This window comes from Oryx dammah, unplaced genomic scaffold, assembly GCF_014754425.2.
Source record: "Oryx dammah isolate SB20612 unplaced genomic scaffold, SCBI_Odam_1.1 HiC_scaffold_7, whole genome shotgun sequence".
Taxonomy (NCBI): Eukaryota; Metazoa; Chordata; class Mammalia; order Artiodactyla; family Bovidae; genus Oryx; species Oryx dammah.
In genome coordinates, this window is record NW_024070191.1 from 22,702,630 (window position 1) to 22,728,132 (window position 25,503).

At 42.3% G+C, this 25,503-nt stretch overlaps 1 protein-coding gene across 7 annotated transcripts in view; it reads left to right on the top strand.

Annotated features, from left to right (window-relative positions):
• DLC1 (DLC1 Rho GTPase activating protein) overlaps positions 1-25,503 on the top strand; it is a 515,375-nt gene that overhangs the window by 470,112 nt on the left and 19,760 nt on the right. For 6 of the 7 annotated variants that reach the window (XM_040243175.1, XM_040243174.1, XM_040243173.1 and 3 more), the window contains 2 exons: positions 15,145-15,216; positions 20,835-20,916. In XM_040243175.1, coding sequence (XP_040099109.1) covers positions 15,145-15,216; positions 20,835-20,916 — 154 coding nt within the window. Of the gene's footprint in view, positions 1-12,440; positions 12,447-15,144; positions 15,217-20,834; positions 20,917-25,503 lie in introns of those variants that run through there. The other variant, XM_040243179.1, reaches the window with a different exon arrangement.

Consider the following 25,503-nt stretch of genomic DNA (forward strand, 5'->3'; position numbering starts at 1 on the left):
TCCCCCCTGTCCTTGTCCCCACCTCCAGCCTGGCGGACCGAGCCTTTGATCCTTAGGCAGGAGTTACACCTCTGGCCGCGGCAAGCCGACGCCGCCACGTGTAACTTAACAGTCTCCGCGTGCCTTTCCAGCGCGCGGACCCTGGGTGAGGCCGGCAGGGTGGGAATAGTGGTCTGCAGCCTTCTAGCTGAGTGAATCTGGGAATTGACACCTCGCCGTACCTCCTTCAGCTGCCCCATGGGCGTCATAACTGTGTTTACCGCCCTGGGAAGTGCTGAGGATCAAACGACTAGGGCTGAGCACAGTCTCTGTGATGTTCAGTACCCAGTGTGTGCTAATTAGAGAAGAAGGGAACCCCTGCATGTAGAGTGGAGAAGAAAATATTGCCCAAACTTGCTTTGCCCCAGTCATTTTACACTCAACTTGGCTAGCAAATGGGTACATTCTTAGGATTCAGAAGCTGCCTTAGTGATTGCCGGTGAGGCGGAGGAATGCAGTCCAGGCACAGCCATCCGTTACCGAAAGATTCATGAGGGCGGGGTATATGACGCATTTGGATGGGAAAAAAAAATCATAGCTCTGAAGAAGGCAGAATACCGAGTCTCAGATTACTTTTTTGTTTTTTTTCAAAACTCTATTTGCTGAAGAATTGAAGGAAAATAATAGCCCAGCAGAACTCTGGATGTAAATCTATCAGCAGCTCCAAGAGGTTGACTAATTCAGCATCCATCTGGCCTGCAGGCCGGTCCTCCGCAGAGATAATTTGCGGAGCATAAGTGAGAAATTAATGGAGGGACCTAGTGCCATCTTGGCTTGCAGACTGCAGCAGATGGTCGGAGGGGTGCCCTGTAAGTCAACAGTCCCCCTAATAGAACTAAAGTCCTGGGAAATGAGTGTCAAATAGTTAGCAGATGTGCATTCAGACGTTATTTCGAGACGTTTTCTGAGAAAATGTTGGCGATTGTGTGTGTTAACTTTTATTGTGGCATGCCAGATTTACAGCGTGGCCCAAACCTGAGTGCGTATTTTTTTCATTAGCACTACTGTTCAGCTTTTAAAATGAAGCACAGCGGACTGACTTTCCCAGCTGGTTTTAAAACTTTGCTTTTGACAAAAACAGATTTTGTTTTAATTCATGCCGAGTGACACCTTACACCAAACTGGCCGGAAGCCCAAGACAGAGAGCTGACTTGGTTTCCCTCCTCCACAGAATCGGACTAAGTAGCTTCCAACTTCATCTTTCCCTCCAGTGAATGAGAAGTGTCATATCAATGACTTACCTGTGTCTTAACCTCCAAATTGTGGACCTTAGGAGAAATACCACCTCTAACTCCTTAAAGACCGAAAAGCTTAAACAGTTAATTATGGCTAATTGAAGGCAGTGTTCCAAGTTTTAATACACTGGACTAATCAAAAGGATTTTCCTATAGTTCTGGAGCAAAGGTGAGAGACCGGATGCCCCTTTAAAGCCTTTTTATCTTTGTTTATTTTATTATTGTTCTGTCTTGTAGTTCAAAAACCAAAGATGGAGCGAAGTTTCCGGGTGTTTTTACATTAAAGGGAAATGCTTGGTTGCTTCTGGAAAATATAGCAGATTAATGGAAAAGCATGTTATGATTAAACAGTTTATCACTGTGAAGTGAAAAATGTAGATAGTAGTTAAACTCTTCCTTTTAAAACTAGTGTGGGGCTTTAAGAGGGTATGGGAGGCCCCGGTGAGATACTTTCTAATCAGAGGCTTGGTGGGATTCCAAGAGGTGGTTTCAGATACAAAAATAAGTACTTGGGTTTCCCTTAGTGTCCCCATGGAGATTTTAAGCCATGATGCAACGTTCAAATGAAAGTGGTATTTTTATGGCTTCGATGGATAAATATGCAATTTGAAAATATTCAGGGGAGGGTGGTTTGGTTCAGATGAATGGGGCATCCAAAGTACAGTGGGTGAAGTGAATTGTACTCTTTTGAAGAGAGCCTTGTGCTGGACAGGATGGTCCAGTATTGTAAACACGCTTTTCTCATGCTTAGCTCCCCTTCCTAGCAACAGGAAGACGGAAATGAGGCCATGCAAAAAAAAAAAAAAAAGACTCTGAAGGTTCTAGACAATACTTGACCCACCCTAGCATTCACTGTGTACAACCAGAGGACTTGCAAAAGTAAAAATAACTTCAGATGTTTCCCCTTCCTCCCTGGACATTGCCAAATTGCTAAAGACCAAATTCTCTATGCTTTAGAACATTACAGCACAAGCAGGCTCATGGTACAGCTGGCAGAAAGTCTCATCATTGCCAAGCCTATTCTTGAAATTATAAAGCAGGCCTGGGGAGAAGAGTGGTTTTCATTTGTAAAGTTGACTTAGTCTAATGCTTACAATGATACGAGTTGGAATCCAGTGGAGGAGAGAGAATTTAATTTCTAAACGGAGTCATTTCTCTGAATGTTCATTTTAGCAAGATTTACCTCTAATATACTTTGGCGTTGTGGGGCTACAGTACAAGGAGTAATCTACGTAGCATGCAGGACATCAAAAATTGGCCTTGTTGTGGTGGCGCAGGGCGAGGGGTGGGCGGTGGAAACTGATGCTCAGCCATAAGGTATAAAGGTCCAACACGGTGTCCTAAAAGCACAGTACCAAGTGCCTCTTTTCCATGGCTGTGAAATTAGGAGGAGAATGCTTTTCTGGAGTGGATTTTCACAGTTGTCTGTGTATCTGATTGTGTGGCCATTGTGTAGAGAGGAATTCCAGAACTTGAGGGTAATTCTTCGTCTTTTTAAGGAGCACAGTGCTATAGCGTTAAAATACATTTTATAGAAATAGATGGTGGAGGGAGTATGATCAGTGGTGTTTTCTTTCCACCTCAAATTAGTCAGAAATCTAATTAATGAGAAAGGGGTAAGATTCCCAGCTGAGAAAGCCTCTTCCTGCGTGTCTGCGTTTTTCCTTGTGGGAACCTGTGTTATTGTTAAGGATTATCATCATCAATGGTAAGTAAGTATAGTTCTGCTGGAACTTCTTTAATTGGGTCTCAACATTTTTTTTCACTAGCTATTTCCTCCTTGCCATCGTAATTAACATTGGGTAGGAATAAAGTATTATGTTTTTAGCCTATACATATGTATATGTACATGTATATGTATATATAAAAATTTTATAGCCTCTAATAAGCAAAAGTCAGCCTTCTCTAGTGTGGATACTTCTTTTTAATTTTTATAAAAAATACATAGACTTTTTTTTTTAATACATAGACTTTTAACAGAATAGTAGTGACATATATGCGTGCTCAGTCATCACAGTCGTGGCCGACTCTTTGTGACCCTATGAACGGTAGCCCACCAGGCTTCTCTGTCCACGGGGATTCTCCAGGCAAGAATACTGGAGTGGGTTACCATGCCCTCGTCCAGGGGATCTTGTTGAACCAGGGATCGAACCCACATCTCCTGCGTTGCAGGCACACTCTTAACCCACTGAGCCACATTATAGAAGTTAAAATGTATTCTTAAGTTTGCTTTCATTGTCACATGTAATCTTCATACAACCTCACAAAGTAGGTCTAATTATTTCCATTCCTAAGATGAGGAATCTGAGCCCTGGGAGAGAGTTAAATACCTTGCCTGAGATCACTTACTGTACCTGACCAAGCTAGGATTTCAACCAGGTGTCTGTGACTGTAGATTCCAATTGTGGACATACATTTGGCAGGAGTTGGTTTGGTTGAGGAAACAATATTTGGTGGCCAAACAGAGCCTTGCAGTTACTCCACAGTTTCTTTGTGCTGGTAGGTAGAGAGCTGTAATGTTAGGGTCCCAGGTTGACAAATGAGTGGTTTCTGCGTCCCCTCTCAGGGGCCTCGTGAATGGAGAACTCAAGCCTCTGTCTTTAATATGTGAAGGAGTTTGGATACCATTTTCTAGTCTCTGTTGACTATACTGAACAGTGCTTACTTCTGTGAAAGCACTCCAAAATAATGTTTCCAAGGGAAAGTTTTCTCCCAGAGGTCATTGGAAACATTTTGAATGGCATTTTGAAAAGGCCTACCTATTAGGAAATAATGTTCTTGAGCACCAAAAGGTAAAAACAGTATTCCTTTGCTGAAATCAAGCCAACACACACGGTGGGAATCAAGTCTCTTAATCTTTCATTCTTGTTTTTTATGCTGCTACTGGAGTGAGTTTCACTGTGGAAAGTAAGCTCCTTTTCCATCCACACATTCTACCTCAACCGGGTGGCCTTCTCATGTCTTCCCCCTTCTGCCCCCAGGAGGAAAATCAAAAGCTAGCTGAAGGCTGAGGTCAGTGCATAGAGTCCTCAGATGCCTTTGACGCCTCCCATCCACATTTTGTTCTCTCCCCTGCCCCACCTCTGAGTGTCCTGTGGAGAGGGCTAGAGGCTGCTTCCTGCAGCTCGACAGAAAGGCGCCTTCCTCCTCCTTGCAAGAGTCTCCAGAGGATGTCTGAGGGACAAAAGTTTTCCACACCCTGAGTTCATAGCATTTCCCAGGTTGCAGCACTTAGGAGGCCAGAGAGGAAGGGACCTGGGAGGTGAAATGGCCTGTGGCCCGTGCACTCCCGCCCTGCCATGCCTTTTGTCACACTCATTTTCACCTGCCCTCCCGAGTTTGGAGAGGCCATCAAGGACATCTCTTTTACAGCTCTGTTTTTCAAACTGTGTGACACCAAAAAGGGATCTTGTATGATGCTTATGCGTTTGTAAAAGTCATTCCAGGGGAAATTCCAGATCTATGCAAAGGCAGCCTGGAAAAACATTGCCTCTTCCCTTCTGAGGGGCAGCTGAGTTGCCTGGAAGTTCAAGGACTAGTCCAAGGTCATATGTGAGTTGAATGGAACAGGAGACCTCTTCCTGTCCTCTTGTATAAATAAAACAGGGAAGCAACAAAATGAGGATTTTAATGTGTTTATAGGAAAAGTGTATATTAGAAAACCAGTAATGTCCTAAACTAAACAAAAATACTTGGGTCAAATTTTGACCAGTGGATTGTGTGTGTTTGGGGGGGGCTGAATGTCATAAGCAGTTTTGATGAAAATAATTCTTTTGGTCACCTAGGAGACAATAATACTTCTATTTCTTACACCTTTTGCTCAAGAGTCAGAAAGTCAAATTGAACCCAGGGATGTCTTGGAGGTTCTGCAGGTTTGGTTCCAGACCACAAGAATAAAGCAAGTCATACAGATTTTTTGCTTTCCTTGTGCATATAAAAGTTACATTTACATTATGCTGTCATCTATTAAGTGTGCAATAGCATTACATCTAAAAAAAAGAAATGCAAACTTTAATTTTTTAAAAGACTGTTGAAAAGTGGCCCAATAATAGACTTGCTTGACAGAGTTGCCACAAACCTTCTATTTGTAAAAACTGCAGTATCTCTGAGGTACAGTAAAGCAAGGTCTGTCTGTAGTGTTTCCTGTTTGAGGTTAGACATAGGAGTGGCTAAAATCTGCTTGTATTAACCAGTATCTGCCATGTTTTTATTTTCATCCGTCTTTGATAAGCAACTTGATGTTTCGTTCAATTCTAGATTTCGTTTTTTTCTCTGTCAGAATGGACTGTAATATGAGTGAACAGTTTCTGTACCATCCCTCACTATTCCCTTTACTTCCAACTTAAAGTTTTGTAGCACTACAGTTTGCACAGTATTTTATCTTTCCTGAGCTATGACACTGTAGAACTTAGGGCGAAATCCACGGATTGGGGAGAGGTGCTTACTGTCATAGAATAGGCTTTGCAGACACTTGTGAAAGACTTGATGAGCATGTCAATCTTGAATGGTGGAGATAGGGAGGCAGGTGCTATTTTAGGTTTGTAACCAGGTATTTTTGCCTTGAAAAAGTAAGTTTAAAAGGAAGCAAATTATATAATTTTAAACCATCTTCTTCACTTAGCAAAAAAAAAAAAAAAAAAAATGAGACTCAGAAAAACAAGGACCCTTAAAGTTGGTTTAAGATGGCTTCCTCTCTTGAAATCATTTTCCTAATCTATCCAGTTATCATCTAAGAAACTACTTCAAATCTTTTTTCTTAACAATAGGTGGTTTGAAATGCATAAATATTTGGTGCAAAATACTGGAAGAGAGAGAGAGAGTGTGTGTGTGTGTGTGTGTGTGTGTGTGTGTGTGTGTAGATGGAGGTGGGTTTTGCTCCACCTCAGATTGCAGTGAAGTAGAAGATGTGATGATGCAATATCCATTTCCTTAACAGTTTATTTTCATTTAAGTTTGATTTTGTGTGTGTGTGCTGGGTAGTAAGTGCCAGTTTCTGATTCACTGGGAGATGATTTCTGTTCCTGGAAACAGTTGGATCAGCTCAAGCCTGGAGTGCCGGATACCGCCCAGTCCCGCCTGAGCTTAAATGGATACAGAGCTGTTTGCCTTTGCACGGAAAGAGCATATATTTTTTGATGTGAGCTATGTGCTTTTTTCCTGGTTTGTGTGTGTTAAAAATAGTGTTTTGTAAACACTTGAACTCAGTGATCCCCAAAGGAAACTTTAATTGATTTAATTTCTACATTGCTGGAGTGTGGACTCCTGTGCAGAATATCAGGTGTGGGCTTGCCTTATGTGTCCCTTCTTTAAAGCAGAGCCATTTATTAAGTTGTCATCACATCATTAGGGAAAATGGGTCCTGCCCCGCCTTTATATTATTTCTAGGAATGTTCTTTACTAGAAAGCAACATATCTGCCGAATCTCAAGTAGGAGGAAAAAAAAAACTTAAAAAGAGAACTCCCTCAAAACTCCCATTTCTTACTACTTGTATTGAAAAACAGTCTAGTGATTTCAAAGTGAGGGTAATCTTTGTGGGCAAGACTGCTGTGTGCAGAAAGTTCTCTAACCAGGAGTGAGGGCTGGTGGAGGGAGAGGGGGTGCCCTCTGGGACCGTAAGCAAATTATTGATAGCTAAACTTTGGATCAGCTTCCTCATTTGTAAAGAGGAAAAAATGGAAATGTTCCAAGAGGCTTTCTAGCCCCCAGTCCATTGATTGAGTTGATGTCAAGATGGTGCTGTTATCTGAAACACAAATGTACAAGATCAATAAGCAAAGTAAAACTTTGATTTTTTTTTTTTTAAACTCAAGGGTTTTCTATGCCTTGGAGTGTTTTCTTCCTGTAAAGACTAATTTTAGTTTGAGGGCTGGAGACATGGATATGCAAAATTGCCTAGGATTTTGAGTTCTCTGTAATATGATCATAGGCTTCAGGGAACAAATCTAGAAACTGATCTATTAAGAAGCAAATTAGAAGGAATTGCCTGGCGATCCAGTAGTTAGGACACCATTCTCTCAGTGCACGGGTGCATATGTTCGATCCCTGGTCCGGGAAGTAGGAGCCTGAAAGTCACAAGGCATGGCTCCCCCCTCCCCCCACCAAAGGAAACAAATTAGATATTTTAGCAATAAGCCAGTCAATTTTATACAGTTGATCAGTTTTTTGAGGGAAGAAGAATGTCTCCGTGTAATTGATGATAAATCTGGAAAATTAACAGATGGAACCATAGTCTGAGGGTTGTCTTGACGAACAAGGGAAATGGGCATAAAGGAATTCTTAGAATCAGAAACTTAAGGAATCTGCACAGCCTGTGGCAATCCCAGATTTTACAGATGAGGAAACCAGTCCAGAAGGATTGTGTTCTTAAGGCTACTTAACTAAGCAATGGATTCTTTCCTGGACCTGTTTCCCTGACCTGTTACAGATCATACTTTGCCCTTTTTCTGTGGTGGATTGTTAGAGGGAACTTGGGACACTCAGATGCAAAGCTCTTCTGTATCTGAGGAAATCATGTTGGTTGCTCATTGGGTAACCAGGCTAAGGAGATGCTTGTGTCTGCTCTTTGGCATAACCTCCTTTTCACTGCATCCCTCCCCTTCCTCTGCTGTGTGTTACAGTAAATCGAGTCTGCTTACCGTACCCTCACACACACCTGTGCTTTGCCAGCTCTCCTCTTAGCTTATTCTCTTTTATTCTCAGTCTCCTGTCCTGCAATCCAGCCTTCTATAAAAGATCATAATCCCTCCAAATAAAGGCTGAATATTGAGATGAATGCCCAGTAGCCCCCGCCCTCCCTCCCCTGCCTGCCTCTGAATTCATAGCCTCCTCTGTACCATACAGAGATTTCTTAGTTTACTTTTCTTCCTTCCTTCCTTCGTTTTTCTTTCTTTCCTCTTTCCTTCTCTTTAAGAAAAAGCTGTGTGAGAACAGTATATTTCAAACATACTGGTGGTTGTTGTTTTTTTCTTGGAGGTAACAAATAGCTTTTTTTTTTCCATTAAAAAAATGTAAGACTGCATTACTTATTAGGAGTGTTATTTGGGAAAACGTTTAAGTTTTATATATGCTTATATACACACTTGTTTGCGTACGTGAATGTGTGCATAGGTACACATGCATGTGGGGGGGGGGCACTGTAAAATGTATTTCTCACGGTGGCTCCTGATCTGAAAAAATTAAGACCACTTTACCAGAAGAAAATCACATTGCAGTTTATTTATTTATATGGTATTTATTGAGTAACTAGTATGTATCCCACACTGTTGGTGGTGCTTGGGATATATCAAAGAGTAAAACAGGCAAAGAAACTGGCCTTTGGCGAGTTTACAGAGGGCAGAGACAAAGTAAACATAATAAATGTTTTGGGAGAAGAAAAGATAAAGCGGAAAAGGGAGCATGGGATGGGTGAGAAGAGGCCTGTGAGGGTGGGTCAGTTAGCCCGGGGGCCTTGGGGTGACAGGATGGGGGAAGGCGCAAGGGCACGGGGGCCGCTGTCAGAAGCCTGGCTCTCATCTATGAAATGGGGACTCTTGGGGGCTGCCTGGACAGGGTCCCTTGGGACTTAAATACAGGGATCTCAGAAGAGCCCTTCGGAAGCCAACTCATTCATAAGAGAATCAGCTGAGTATCCTCAATTGTGAATTACCTTTCCCTTTGGCTTCCTGCTTCAGGGCAGCGACCTGTGTCTTTGATTGTCCCTGAACACAGCAGGCAGCACAGACCCTGGATGTGCAATAAATAAATATTGAGCTGAACAAGGAAGTGAAGGGTGATTAGCTGCACGTAAATGTGTGGCTGTGCTAGAATATATCTAAAGGTGGATTTGGGTCAGCTACTGGGAGGCCAGATGGCCCAGGAACTGAATTATATTGACTGGTCTTGCAGAAGCTTCCTCTCTGGTCTCTTTGAGAAGAGGCACAGCAGATGTTTAGAATTTTTTTTAGGCACCTGAGGGTAGGAATGTTGCTAGTGGCTAGTTGTAATCTTTGCTGTGATTAGATAGCAGAAGAGTTTAATAAATATTAACATATACATTGTGCTATCTGACTTAGCCCAACTAGAAATTCACTTTACATAGGTAATTCTCAATAGCCAATCTTTTGGCAGCATGTGTGTGTGTGTGTGTGTGTGTGTGCTGAACATTTATTAATTGCAAAGAGATAGGGGTTTAAATCGTAGTTCTCAGTCAAATGTCAATGGATTCTTAGCCTTCAAACAAATGTAAATGTGCTTCCAGTGTGGAAATAGTAGTCTCTCCGGATAAACGAATGAATTAAGAAGCTTCTCGTAGGTATACTCATTATCCCAGGGAAGGAGAGGGAGAGAGGTTGATGGGGTGCAGAGGAAGAATTTATCTGCAGCAAGAGAGATAGGAGATGAAGAGCCTGTGCATCCTGGGAACCTCAAGGAGTTCAGGAAGACTGGAGCTGAGCTTGCATTTGGAGGCCCTCCATGAGCAGAATGGCTGGGCAGAGGGCAAGTTAAGATGGCTCTGGGTCTGCTGAGGAGTCATGTCTGAAAGGTAGTGGCAGTCATCTAGGAATTCTGAGCAGAGGAGTGACATGATGTGACATGACATGACATAAATCATGTATTTCCTACAGACCAATCCAGGGCTCACCTACCCTTTGGACTAGTAGAGAGTTCATGAGGGTAGGGAGGAGCAAGGGTTATCAGAGAGTTCCGTGGGAAGGATGCTAGGATACCTTGGGAAGAAAGAGTCTGGGATAAAGGAATATGAAGAAATGCTACCTGGTTCAGTGGTCCCCGATCCTGACTACCTTTACATTTACTTAGGAGCTTCTTTCAGAGAAGGCAATGGCACCCCACTCCAGTACTCTTGCCTGGAAAATCCCATGGAGGGAGGAGCCTGGTGGGCTATACTGTCCGTGGGGTCGCTTAGAGTCCCACAGGACTGAGCGACTTCACTTTCACTTTTCACTTTCATGCACTGGAGAAGGAAATGGCAACCCACTCCGGTGTTCTTGCCTGGAGAATCCCAGGGACGTGGCCGCCTGGTGGGCTGCCGTCTATGGGGTCGCACAGAGTCGGACACGACTGAAGCGACTTAGCAGCAGGAGTTTCTTTAAAAAGATGTTGTCCGGGTCCTCTCTAGATGGAGAAAATGAGAACACTTGGGAGTCGGGGGTGGGGAGTGGGGGCGGGTTATGATGCCCACCACGACCTGGGCTCAGAGCCTCCGAGGTCAAGTGTCTGAGGCTGTGGTTTGCTCCTCTGCCCCCGGGAAACCCACCTGCCGGGGAAGGTGGGCCTGTTGGTGCCCAGCTGTATGGCAGTCCTGTAAAGTGGGTGCCCTGAATGGAGGCAGGAGAATTGATTCTTCCTTCCATTTGAAGGAATTTTTGTGACCGGGGTTAGGAATCTTGGTTTAGATCAGAAAGCAGTGCCTCCCTTCACACAGCCACGTGCTTCTCCGCGGCTGGTGAAGCATCCGCGTTTCCATGGATCTGTGCCCGCAAGTCTGCCCGCGTTGGGGGAATCCACGGAATCCTGAACGTGCTTGAATTTTCTTACATTCCTCCCGATTCCTTAGAATTGTATTTAAGAGATGCATTCTGTGGAGCATTTGCCTTGAGGCCCGATTTGGGAAGCACATGGCAAGTCGCAAAGGAGGCAGGAAGCTCGTGGAGGATTTCCATGGGACAGACAGAGCAGAGGGAAGGTGGAAGTACTCACATCCTGCTCAGACCCGACGATCATTGCTCAGCCACTGAGATGGCGAGTTCCGCGGAAAGATGACGGGGTCGGGGAATTTCTAACTTACTGTTGAGGGGTGAGGGGAAACTAGGGTCACCCCATCATGCCAGGAAGTGTGCAGATACGGCCTCATGGTTCCCAGTGAGACACCAAAGGTTCTCCCGAAACTCATTCATCTAACACAAGTCACTACTGAAGCTGGTTCCAATAAAAATTTCCTATTTCCTCCTTCACACGTTTGTCTGTTGTTGGCTTAGAGAAAACCCAGATCTAAATGTGTCATTGTATTTCCACTGCATTTTCAGTTTCTGATGGCATTTTTGCTTGGTGAATTATTAAAAAAAAAAAAAATTGAATCGAGAGCCAGTTAGAGGCCTCCAAAAACAGACACAGGGGCATCAAAGTGCCAGCAGTAATGCAGCATTCGCATGGTTTGGCTTAATATTGTTAACCTTGTTCATTGATACTTTTTTTCCCCAGGGAAATTGGGGTTGCTCATTTCTGCAAGTCTTTGCTCTCTGTCACACTATGGCAATTGAATGGAAAGAAGTGGTTGTTTCTCCACTTGTTCCCTCATCTTCATATCTTAGGGATATTCCCAACTCACCTGTTAGGATCAATATGAGGAGTCAGAGAATTCATACACCTTAAGTGCTTAAACTGGGCCTTGTACACAGTGAGTGCTCAATAAAAGTTAACCATTGATGGAATTGTTGGGAGCCATCTGGGAAGACTGCCTATAGGAAGTGACACTTGGCTGGGGCCTTGAAGGATGAGTAAAATTTGACAATGAGAGAATGGGAGAGTATTTTCCGCCAGGGATATGTTGAGGGGTGAAGAAGGACCAGGTTTACTTTGGCTGGGGTATGGAGCAGGTACAGGGAGCTGAACAGTTCCATGCCACATGGAGAACCTTAAAAACCCTGGGGAGATGTCTAGACTTGCTGTGGAGCAGGAGCTCCAGGGAAGTTTGTGCAGGAGAGACAAGATCAAAACTGTAATGTAGGAAGTTTGATGAGGCAAGGTTGGTGTCAGGAGTCTCAGGAAAGAGAACAGGAAACCTGGAGTTTCAGTTAGGGTAAAGGTGGAAGTCGTGGCCTGGGTCAGGAGGGAACTAGAAAGGGTACATCCCTACCTGACCTGGTAGAAGACTATGGGTTCTTTCTATATTAAATAAAATGGACCTTAGATTGTTACCATTTTCTCTTGATAACTGCAAAGGGGTGAGAGTGAGGTCAGTAACTATCCCATTTATTAAAAAATCAATGACAAGCTTTTTACAGTTTTTCTAATTCTGATTTCTATAGAAGCACCAAGTTCTCATTTATTATGCATCCTAAACTTTCATGAGTGGACATTGTTAAATGTAAACTAAATAGAGGCGTGTCTGTTTCCCATGGTTTGATATCTAAAAGAAAAACATTCTCATCCATATTAGGGAGAGGAAAAGGCAGGTAAAATTACTGATCTCTGTAGTTCTTCTTGAAAGTGCTGCTTTTAGCCACTGTAAGCCTTCCATTAAATTATCTGCACAAGATGCAAACCTTGCCCTATTCACATCATTTCTTTCTAACCAACTGCCCTTAAGAAGAGTGGCTATGTGAACAGAGATTTTTAGATCAATTTTTGGTCATTTGGGGGCGTTTGTTTTTCTTAGTGGTGGGAGATGGATAAGAGTGACAAGACATCTGTAGGCATTTATGTATTCCTGAAGTGACTTTAAATGAATAGGCTCAGACAGTAAAGTATCTGTCTGCAATGCAGGAGACCTGGATTCAATCCCTGGGTTGGGAAGATTCCCTGAAGGAGGGGTGGCAACCCACCCCAGTATTCTTGCCTGCAGAATCCCCATGGACAGAGGAGCCTGGTGGGCTACAGTCCATAGGGTCACAAAGAATCGGACATGACTAAGCAATCAAGCACAGCACATATGTGGAAACACTTTGTGATTTGTTAGGTATTATATAAATAAATTTAATCGTGCTGTAGAAAAAATAATGCCATACATCTTTCATGCCTCTTGGCATGAAGCCATTTTAATAAGAAATCAAGAACATGTTCTAAGTAAGTGGTGATGCTGGCTGGAGAATTGTGTCCAATTAAGGCCTGTGTGTGTGCTCTGATCTGATAGCATGTCTGAATATAGTCCAGAAAAAGTAGATGTTGAGAATTTCTGGCTATTCACCACTTATTAAGTAAAATATGTAGAAAGCAAATACTTTTACTTTTTAACAATCTATTGTTTGACGTTTAACAATCTGTTCAATGGAAATAACCTCCATACAGTAGAAGAAGCAAGATATTTAAAATATTTTTAAAAAACAAACGTTTAGCTTCTTTTCTCTCCATGTCTATCTTTGTGCCATGGCCATGGGGGTAGAGAAGAAAGTAGTTTCCACATCTCTTAAAATAAAATGTTGAACTTTTATATGTTTTTCCAGCAATACAGTTTTCTGGGAAATATTTATTTTATGATTTTATTTAAAGATTCTTTAATTCCTTACTGAATGAGGTAAACTGTTAAGTGCAGATAATTCTCAATGGACAATTTGATATATTGTTTGATGCAGTATAGAGATTGAGATTCTTCAGTGTCAATAGAGTGACACGTTCCAGCCACTCTATCCTTCAAACCCCAAAGTTCAGTCCTGAATCTTGTGCTTTATGATGCTACTTTCAACACCACACTGAAAAGATTCATCAGGGTAATAAACCTTGCCCTGTCTTTTATTGCTTCTGTGCTGCCATAAGTGGTTTTGTTTAGGTATTGACTAACTTATCAGAAGACAGTAGCAGGCTTTTTTCTTTGGCATGTTCATTCAGTAAGGCCATCCTTACTTATTTTAATGAATTTGAGTGTTCTCAATTCTCTTTTCTCTAAAGACTCAAAGAACTCATGAAATAATAAGTTCAAACCTATTGCTCTAAAACAATAAAGTTACTGCACAAGAGTGAGATATATATTAAAGTGAGACATATATATATTTCTCTCTGATGGATTATCCGCCTCCTATCTGGCTCAGAGGAGAAAAGTGTAATGAACATTTGAATGTGGAGTAAATGAATCTATACTGAGACATTTATAAATGAATGACAAGCCTTACATGCTCGGAGAAGGCGATGGCACCCCACTCCAGTACTCTTGACTGGAGAATCTCATGGACGGAGGAGCCTGGTAGGCTGCAGACCATGGGGTCACTAAGAGTCGGACACGACTGAGTGACTTCCCTTTCACTTTTCACTTTCGTGCATTGGAGAAGGAAATGGCAACCCACTCCAGTGTTCTTGCCTGGAGAATCCCAGGGACGGAGGAGCCTGTTGGGCTGCCGTCTATGGGGTCCCACAGAGTCGGACACGACCGAAGCGACTTAGCAGTAGCAGCAGCAGCCTTACACGCTAAGTACTCTGAGGATCTGAGGAAGGTGGGAAGAAAGGTTGAAAGAATATTTTTTGTACAAACTGAAAAACTAATGACTCTGCCCCGAACTCCTCTGTGAGTCAGTTTTAATGGGGTCGTAAGTAGGGCTTGAATGAATTTGAACACCACGTCATGCTCTTGGCCTTACTGTTTATCCGTACTGTCTATAAGATGTTAACCACGGGGTACTAGAAACTGTTTCGGGCATTTCAGCCTGCCATGACTGTGGGGTTTATCGGCTTAGTGCCCTCCAGCGCCTCTCTGCTGCCTGATAGACCCAAAGAGGCACCTTCACAACACACAGGCTGCTACACGCATCCCATCGGGTCAAGCCAGTTCTCTTCCAAGGTGTCAGATGTACTTGATGGCCTTCGATTGATGTGAAAAGTAAACCAAGTTAAGCCACCCAGACCTAAAATCAATTATTTAATCCTCTTTCAACTTTCTCATGATGCCCTGTTTTTGTAATTATTTGTAACCAGAACACAGAAGCAGCACAGAGGGACTTACTGCTGAGGCTCCATTTTTGTTTCTTAAAGGAAAGATGGATAATTATATGTGTCTTTTAAAGTCTGAAAAGATGCAAAAAATTTAAACCATTTGAATAAGTGGATTTTGTTTTTTGCTTATCCCTTCTCATCAGGGAATTCTATAACAAAACCAGAGTTTATTAAGGAAGAAGAAGCAGAGTTACACATAGCTAACATGTTTGTCTGTCTTCTCTTCTCTTCTAGAAATTGAAGCCAAAGAAGCTTGTGATTGGCTCCGAGCTGCAGGATTCCCCCAGTATGCCCAGCTTTATGAAGGTAAGCTGGAAGCACCATTCTTTTTTTTTTTTTTTTTCTTCATTTATTTACTTTTAACTACGCTAGGTCTTCATTGCTGCTCACAGGCTTTCTCTAGTTGCAACCAGCGGGGGCTACTCCCCAGCTGTGGAGCGCAGGCATCTCGCTGTAGGGGCTTCTCTTGTTGCAGAGCATGGGCTCTAGAGCATAGGCTCAATGGCTGTGGAGCACGGGCTCAGCTGCTCAGCCACGCGTGGGATCTTCCTGGACCAGGAATCAAACCCGTGTCCCCCGCATTGGCAGGTGGATTCCAAACTCCTGGACCATCAAAGAAGTCCCATGCCATTCCTTTATAATGGCCATAAGCATGTCCTTGGTATATGATTATTATTGATCTGCAACTTATTTTCAGACGTTTTATTATTTACTGGAATATTTCATGAAGGAAAAAATATAGCAAGCACCTAAAACCACCACCATCGAAGAAAGCTAGGACCTTGATAGTAGCAGACCTACCAGTCTCCTGTCGCTCTGCCGCCCCCTGGCCAAAGTAACCATCATGAAATAACACACACACACACCTGCTGCTGCTACTGCTAAGTTGCTTCAGTCGTGTCCAACTCTGTGCGACCCCAGAGACGGCAGCCCACCAGGCTCCGCCGTCCCTGGGATTCTCCAGGCAAGAACACTGGAGTGGGTTGCCATTTCCTTCTCCAGTGCATGAAAGCGAAAAGTGAAAGTGACGTCGCTCAGTCGTGTCTGACTCCTAGCAACCCCATGGACTGCAGCCCACCAGGCTTCTCCATCCATGGGATTCTCCAGGCAAGAGTACTGGAGTGGGTTGCCATTTCCTTCTTCGATACATAAAAGCGAAAAGTGAAAGTGAAGTCGCTCAGTCCTGTTTGACTCTTAGCGACCTCATGGACTGTAGCCCACCAGGCTCTTCCGTCCATGGGATTCTCCAGGCAAGAGTACTGGAGTGGGTTGCCACTGCCTTCTCCGACACATATACCTAGGAGTAGCATTACTGGGTAGTTGAAAAGATGTATGTACAACTTCGTAATGGAAGTTTTTGAAAAGTTCCTGTACTGATTCCACCCCTCCCTGTAATATAAAAAGATTCTGTCTCTGCACATGCTCTCAACCCTTGACATTGCCAGACTTTAATTTTTGCCATTCAAATGGATATAAAATGATATCTTACAGATTTTGACTGCCATTTTTCTAGCTATTGATGGTAAGACACATTTATTCATGTCATCTGGCTGTATGTGTTTGCTCTTCTGTGAAATATCTGTTGCCCATTTTTCCCTTGAGTTGATTGTGCTTTTCTTGATAATTTATAAGAGCTCTTTATTCTAAACAGTAAGGCTTTGTTGGTCATGTGTTGTAGATATATTTCCCTACTTTGTCATTAGACTTTTCACTTTTCCTTAGATTGTCATTTGATCACTATTATTTCTCCTAGGTTATTCAGTTTTTAATTAAGAAAAAAGTGGACCCTTTTTTAAAATAAAAAATCAAGATCTAGGCTGACTTTCAGTGGCTTCCCTGGTAGCTCAGACAGTAAAGAATCCGCTTGCAATGCAGGAGATCCAGGTTCAATCCCTGAGTCAGGAAGATCCCCTGGAGAAGCGCATGGCAGCCCACTCCAGTATTCTGGCCTGGAGAATCCCATGGACAGAGGAGCCTGGCAGGCGACAGTCCATGGGATCGTGAAGAGTCAGATACAACTGAGTGACTAGCACTTTCACTTTCAGGCTGCCTTTTTGCTGGTTCTTCATGTCTTCCTCAGCACGCTGAGCATCACTTGGATGCTGAAACAGAGTGCTGAGCACCATGAGTCTCACTCATGTCTTTGGCTGCCTGGGGTGGGCAGAGTGTGCTCTGTATAATCCAGGGGGAAGAGGTGGTTCATTCAAACTGGAGGCTTATTGTTCTTATTGCCAAGTGTCTCTCATTCATCTGTCTGGCCATCTATCCATCCAACCATCCATTCAGCTAATCAACAAGCCAGTATTAATTCTGCACCATCAGGGGTGTCCACCACTTGGGTGGATGCTGCAGATTTTGTGGAAATAAAACAGTTCATACCTCAAAGTACACCATTAAGGGGTTGCCAAATATCTCAAAAACAAGCATCATTGTAGTTGATTTACACTGAAAGAATACATCTTTTTCACCGTTTAAGAGGAAGGAGATGCTATGAGACAGGCATTACGTGACAAAAGTGCTGAAAGAGCGAGATTGAACGATGTCGTTTCAGTCTTTTCACCAGGGATGTTCAACTGTTCTCGCGATAAATAGTGACTTTAAGATGTTTCTCTTGCTCTCCCATCCTCCTAGGATGATAGCAAGCAGGCTGCTTCCTGTAGCAGCGGCAGTGGCTCCCTCTTGTATCTGCTGGTCACCAGCATTCTTCTGTAATAAATGAACAGTATGCCGTGATGCTGGGAAAGACTGAGGGTAGGAGGAGAAGCGGGCAACAGGGTGAGATGGTTGGATAGCATCGCTGACTCAATGGACGTGAGTCTGAGCAAACTGCAGGACAGAGTGAAGGACAGGGAAGTCTGATGTGCTGCAGTCCGTGGGGTGACAGAGTCAGACACAGCTTAGCAGCTGAACAACCAATGCTAAGACTGGATACAGTTTGTCAGCTTGGAGGCGCTCCCATGATAGACAGGCTGCGTTTTTAGGAAATATTTATTTATTTGGCTCCACTGGCTGCTAGTTGCAGCTTATGGGATATAGTTTCCCCACCAGGAATTGAACTGGGCCCCCTGCATTGGGAACATGGAGTCTCAGGCCGTGGACCAGCAAGGGAGTCCCCTTGCAGCATGTTGTACTGAAGAGGGAAATGGAGGGGGTAGGGATGCTCCCCAGAAGCAAGCTGGGGAGGAACCACAGAGATCATTTTTATATCCCTAGCTCACTCAGCTAATCTAACTCACTACTGCATTAACAATCCCTGTTCTTCCTCTTTGTAGCCCAGACTGAATGTATGCTATTTCCCCATGAAGATGGGTTTAAAATTATTTTATAATTAGACTATGTAGAATGTCTTACTATTCCTCCATTTCACAGAATCTCTCCAATTCCTTTTCCTTCTTCCTTCCTTTCTTTCTCTCTTTTAAGGTGTTTGGTTAGCCCGCATGTTTATTATGTAGAGTTGCTTATTCCTGTAGGAGAATTTTGGACCTGTTACCATTTGCAGCACCTCTGTCTCTCAGTAGGGCTTTGGAGGGGGTGGGGGTGGGGGCAGCCCAGCATTCTATTGGATTTTCAGTTCACAGCTCTACTGGAGATATGGAAAGATAATTGCATTTGCAGTGGCAGTAACATGCTTGTCCTTTTGTTCTCCTGTTTAGAAATTAAATTTCCTTCAATTATGTCAATTTTTAGTGTTGATTTGCTGCCAAGCAGCCCTTTCTTGTGATGTGTATCTTTGCTGAGATCCCCTTCCGGTCTCTGCTTACATCTTTCCAAATCCTAAGAGACAGACTGTATTTTCACAAGTTACATTTTGGGGGTCCCTTGATGTTTATAAGTCTTTTGAAGCCTAAATCTACTTTTGAGGTTGTACTATACATTGTTCTAAGCGTTTGTAATTTCTCTCCTTTGTCCCGCCCCTATGTTCAGGGCAGGTACACATACCACATACCACCACACTCATTCCTTGATTCCTAGTTTTATTTTGGTCATTGACAATATATACTTCCTGCACTTAAACCCAAGCTGGAAGTTTAAATCCTAACCTGAAGAACTCTGAGAACTACTGAGCAACAACAACAAAAAGGAATTATTCACTCTTCTCTTGCATTTAGTCCCTACTTTTCCTAGAATTCCTTTCTTAAACAGAATTTTAAAGTTAGTTTGGGTCAGGAAAGTAATCTAAAATATAGCTCTGGGCACACTGAGTTCGGAATTGCTAAAATAACAAAGTTGCTGTCTCAGATGCACTCAACAGGCATGCTAACTTTATGATTTACATGTATGAAGTATCACAAGCATATTCTTTAATATAAGCTCTGTCCTTTAATACTTAGAGTGCATGGTGTCTGTTCAAAGTGAAATACAGTTGCCAGAAGCTTCAGACAGCTTTATAATCTGCTTTGCTTCTATTTACTAATAGTTTACATTCACTAGAAGTCTTTTCTCTTATTGCTACTATAGTGGTGCTGCTAATCATTTCCCTAATCATTTGGTCTGGAAGGTAATAAAGAGAGGTAAATCCTCCAATACTGAATTTTATAAATTTCATGAATCTTTAGGCTCTAGCTATTTCATTGGTCTGTTTTACCATTCAGAGAACAGGATCACTAACTTTAGCCTTCAGAAAAAAGAATAGACCACAACACTCATTATGTTAGTTTTCAACATTGGGGGGAAAAAAAGATATTTATAAGTATAATCTTTGGAAAATTGATGACTGAAAATAAGGAGCTTGATACCATCCTCTAAAACCAATGGTCAAAAGTTAGAAGCCAGAAAAACATAACGAACCATCATGTGCTCCCACGTCAACCCCAGAACTAGAATACTATTAGTTACTTGTGTCTCCAAAACTACGAACAGCCATGGCAGTTTCCCCTTGCAGCATTAGCCATTTGGGAGGCCAAAGGGATCTTTAGGTTCTGTGTATTCTGGTGTCCTGCAGTGCTCTATTCCTGACCCACAGATTTGCATAGAAGGACTCTTCCTCACGATGTTTTACAAGTTTTTTTTACTAGGAAGGCCCGTTATTTACCTTAATAGCTTGGAACAGCAAAGAAGGATAACTTGCTCTTATCTAGTGGCAGTTCCAGAGCTTTGTCGTTTTCCACGGAAGCACTGCTGGTCTTCTTCCTCCCTACTCTTCCTGGATGTGTTTATCAACGAGGGACAGAAAAGGGAATTCTTCCACTGAGTTGACTCTTCCCCCTTTCTGCTTTTCGATTTTGAGATAACTTAACGTATTCTTAGAGTAGCGAACTCTTCTACAAATAGAAGGATTTGGGATTCTGTGGTTCTACACCAGCTTTAGAGCTGGCCTTTTGTTTCAGGGGGATTTATATAAGCCCCTGGAAAGCCATATGGAAGTGCTTGTATTTGTTTAAAAATAGCACATCCTGAATTCTCTTTAGCTTTTGATGTCATGCAAATGGTTGGATTCCATTGACAACCACCATTGTTCTCTAGATCTTTCCTTGGTCTGGCTTTCTGTGACCTCTTGCCTGATCAAATGTGAGCAGAGACACACGTGGTGGGGGGAGGGAGGAAACAGCCACGTTAGAAAGGAGCATCCTTCTGGTATTCATTCTGGTTTAAATTATAATTTATATAGCAGGTCTGTTGCCTGCTGATTTGTTTAAAGGTGAAACAGTGTTTTGAACCACTTATCTTTGACAACAGATACTTGTGTCTGCAGACCACTTGATATCCAAGCTCCTTTAGGACACAGAAGATATTGTCTTAAACTGCTTTACATTCCCATAGCACTTGGTAGGGAAGGAGGTAACCTGCACACAGTAAGTATTCAAGAAATTATCTTGTTTTTGAGGGTTTTCTTTTTTTTTTCTCTCTCTCTCTCTGCTAAGCTGGGCTAGATTGGCAAGAGTCTGAATGCTCAATAAGTATATTTGTTTTTATTTTTCTTACAGATCTTCTGTTTCCCATTGATATTTCCTCAGTCAAGAGAGAGCATGATTTTTTGGACAGAGATGCTATTGAGGCTTTATGCAGGTAAATTGAAATGTTTTGAGTGTTTTCTTTCTCTTTTCTTCCTTTTTAAGAGCACAGTATTTATCACTGAGATGAGTTTGCTTCTGTTCTAATTAGGTCAGGTGTCTTTTTCTTTTTGGCCGCACGGTGTGTTCCCCAGCCAGAGAGCGAACCCATGCCCCTTGCAGTGGAAGCACGAAGTCTTAACCACCGGACGGCCAGGGAAGTCCCTATTTATGTCAGGTTTTTGAATAGTATTTGTATATAGAGATTTACTTCTTCATGAATCATAGGCCTTTTAATTAAAATTAGTAACTTTCTATTATTTAGTGTTGCCATTAAAATGGCACTGCCCTAGGGCATACTCAGTAGCATTCCATATTTGATACCATGTGCTTCCTGAAACAGGTAATGTTCAGGCAGTTTGAAAACCTGAAACAGGGTTTTTTTTTTAAGGCAGTGTAGTTGACTGCTCAGCTCCACCCAGGTGCCCTCAGAGTCAAAGCTGCTGTTGAATGGAAGTAATACGTTTAGAGGAATCAGTGGATGTGGGGGACGGGGAGACTACGCCAAACTAGAGGCAGGAGGACCATGGCTTAAATTCCAGGAAAGCATCTCTGAACCTCTTGAGCTTCCCCACGTACACATTCATAACAATAGGATTAAATACGGCTGTAAAATAACTCAGCACAGCCTTTAACGGAAAGTAGACCAGCAGCAAATGAGCACTGACGGGGAATGTGAGAAAAAGTGTCAGAAACCCTTGTTCGTGGTGCTGGTGGATTTTCACACTGAGCAGCTCGCAGGCTTCAACGAAGTGGAAGTGATAAAATACACAGCAGACGATGACAGGACACCGATAATCCTCTCCAGCTCTTCAGGACGTATTATTCGTTTTTAAGCTAATCATCCTTGTAATTTTTCTCAAAACCTGTAAGCCATCAAAGGTGAATTCTGGGGAGAAAAAGATCATGCACAGACTAGTTCACTTGTTTATTTGATTGTAAAATTCGTTTTCTTTTAATTTCAGTATTACTTTTAACTTGGAAAAGCATCATTGAGGTGGAATGACACCCAGGATGTATTTCCCTTTTACAGGCAAAGAAAGCAATTGTAGCTCTGTGAAAATACTGTTTTCTGCCTTTCTTAAGTCATCCATTGGTTTCTGAAGCACCTAACTTGAGCAGGAGTTTTAGGGAAAGACAAATATGGTATTTACAATGGAGTATAGAATAGACTAGTTCTCCTGGCTTCAGAAAGAAAAAAAAAAAATGCCGCATTAACCACAGAAACACTGTCACTTTTCAAATCCAATTGAATGACTGCTTAGAAAAGCCCAGGGTATGTAGACACTTTCTGAAAGGAACCTGATTCCAAGGCCCCCCACCCACACCCCGCAGAGTGTATAATATCATAGCTATGTCATCTGTAATGAAAAAATGTCCCCGACACAGTTTAGGAGGGAAGGAGACCACATCTGGAATATAAATTACTCCAGACATTTTTGAAATGTTTGAATGCTTAGCTGTGGGACAGAATTAATTTCTTCTCAGTTCATCACTGGTGATAACGCATAGAAATGAGGTCACTCCTAAGATGTGTCCTAGGAGACATACTCATTGCATCAGATCATCCATCTCACACATTTCAAGCTACTGAGTGAGTGTGCCCTGTAAACAGCAGCAACGGCTTAGGAATTTCTGGGTCATAAAAATATCATGGCAGCATCACAGCCCAAGGGGTCATGATTAGATTCTTTTTTTTTTTTTCTTAAATATCAGTTTGAAATGTAGTTACCCTGTTCTGGGTCTGAGGGCATCCTCCGTACTTTGTGGCTAACACTGGCTCTCAGCACCATCAGAGAGTCTACCTCTCTTTGAAGGGAGTAAATCTGTACTCTTAGATCTTTGATGGAAAGAAAAGCCTAAAAACGACTAGACCTTGCTCTCTCTTTGGATTCCACGAGCGTATTCTGATCGGTCTTCGGTTTCTCTTGCAGTTATTGTTGTTCAGTCACCCACTCGTGTCCAGCTCTTTGTGACCCCATGGACTGCAGTCCATGGGATCAATTTCTCTTATGTGTAGAATAATATCTCATCAGTTAAGTATAAGAAGGAAATGCAATGATGGATATCAAGTGCTTTAAAAATTATCAGGCCTAAAACCGACACCCAGATTTGAGTATGTGAAGAAAGGCTTGGGGTAGGATTCAGAATTCAGGAATAGTCATCAAGTTGATTGTAATGAAAAACCCAAGGTCTCTTGTCCACATTTTCACAGAAACAGACTTCTTACGCCAAATGATTTTCCATGGAGAGGGCTAAACGAATGTTCTGAAGAAGAAGGAAGTGGCCAGCATCTTCCTGGGAAATGCCCTCCAGCTCCTGGGATGTCATCAGAGTAGTTGGGGACGCTTGCTTTTACTGATGATATTCATCTCATTTGCTAGACTGGCCTCTTCTGTGTACTCTCTCAGCCCACAAAATTCAAAGGGCCAGCAGATCCTGAATCTATAGTGTTGTTTGAAACTTTGCCTTGTGATCTGTTAAGTTTTTTCCTAGACAGACTCTTTCATAAACTTCCATCTTCTTGCCTGTTGAAACAGTTTGAGCAGTTGATTTTAAATACATATGGTACTGTAGTTAACAGAAACTCAGCTAAAAGTTTTACTTTAATAAAATATTATTAAATATTTAATAGTGTTTACTTTAAAACTTTTTTAGGTTTGTTTTAAATGAAATAATTCTTGCATGGTTTCTCTTTCCTCCCACCCCTTCCCCCCGCCCCCCACATACACACAGAGCAAAAACTCCCATTTACATACTAGTACACAATCCCATGTTCTGCTTAAAGGTTATTATAAACATTCATGTACTTACAACCTGTGCAGATCTTAAAGCTCCTTTTGGTCAATAATCTCGTAGGCGCTGACCTCTTAACATAATCTACCAAGAGCAGAAAACTTGTAGGCAGTGTGTTCTTGAGAATGATAATAATACTGTCTTAAATAATATAAAGTTCTATACAGTTTTGTAATGACCAAAAGTTGTAATTATGCAACTACTAGATTGTTTGGGTTTGGATTGCTCACTAGCATTCTTAACATGCACACTTGTAAGGAGTAAACATACTTGTTTCCTTGGAGAGATTGGCTTTTGTCCCAGTCGGCGCTAGCTTTGCTGTTATAATCCAACCCCGATGATAAAGCCAAGATTCCGAGAGCATCACATTCAGTATTAATACTGGAGGAGTGATTCACTTGTCTTGAAGCATATGCAGATGATAATGCAAACTGTGACCTCTTAGAATACCTTTTCTGAAATCTTCTCTCTCTAACTTCATATATCCCACATTGCTGTTTTCCTGTGAGGTTACAACTGACTCCTATGAATACACCAAAGAAGTACTTAAATAAAGTGATCATCAGATAATGACAAATCATATAATGACAGTAGCATCTTCAGTCTGTACTTTATTATAAAACTGCCCTTGAAGAGCCTAAGCTCTGTGAAGCACCCAGCCACTTAGTACATTTCAGCTATGTTACTATTTTGGTCCTATTAAAAGAAAAGCAATTGCAGTAATTCCAAGAAAATATCTTTAAGGCCTGGAAGAATTTTTATTTGTCAGGTCTATGTGGGAAATTGTTCCTTTTTTCTTTTTTTATATTTTTAAATAGTATATTTCTTAGGAAACTCACATTGTGCTTTTAGTGTCAAATAATAACAGCATCTTGGAAATACATTTCTTTGAACCTTTCATTTCACCTTTAGCATCTCAAACTAGAATAAAAATGGTAAGCTATTCATGGATGTTCTTGACACCTGGCTAGTATTTATTCTTTTGGGGGGTATATTTTTAGAGAGAGATGGAGGAACAGTGTTCTTGGGTTTTTTTTTTTTGTTTGTTTGTTTGTTTTTTTTTATGTTTTATGCTCTTTTTAAAAAAATTGCATATTTATTTTCATTGGAGGATAATTACAGTATTGTGATGCTTTCTGCCATATATCAGGCCATAGGTATACGTTCCTTTTGCCTTTCTCACTTCTCTTCTGCTTCCCTGTTTTCACTTTGACTACGTGAGGCCCAGGACCACGCCTGCCATGGTTTTATCAGGGTGCTTGCAGCTCCTCCAGCAAAGCTCTTGAACCTCTGATGGCTCACTCCGTGCTCCCTCCCCCTCTGAGCAGAGTGCAAGTTGCCCAGCAGATAAGACTGACACATTCCTGAGGAGCTGAGCCAGCAGGGACCCTGGGGGCCAGAAAGGACCCCCGGGCTTCCGGACAGACAGTGTGAGATACCAGTGTTGTGCCACTCACTGGAGGAGTCATACTTAGGGTAGAAGTATGCTCCCATATGTTATCATGATTAACATTTATTTTAGAAAGGAACGCGGAAGAGACTGCTTCTCAGGGCCAGAGTCACCGTGCTTTAGTCCTACAGCCTTGGACCAGGTTTGTGTCCACTCCAAGCCTCATTTCCTCATCTAGACATTGAAAATAAATAGTAGTGTCTCTATCAAGACGAAATAATACACGTGAGGCTCCAGGCACAATGCCTGACCCAGAGTGCGTCCCCAACTGCTACTTCTTGTCAGTACCCTCTCTAA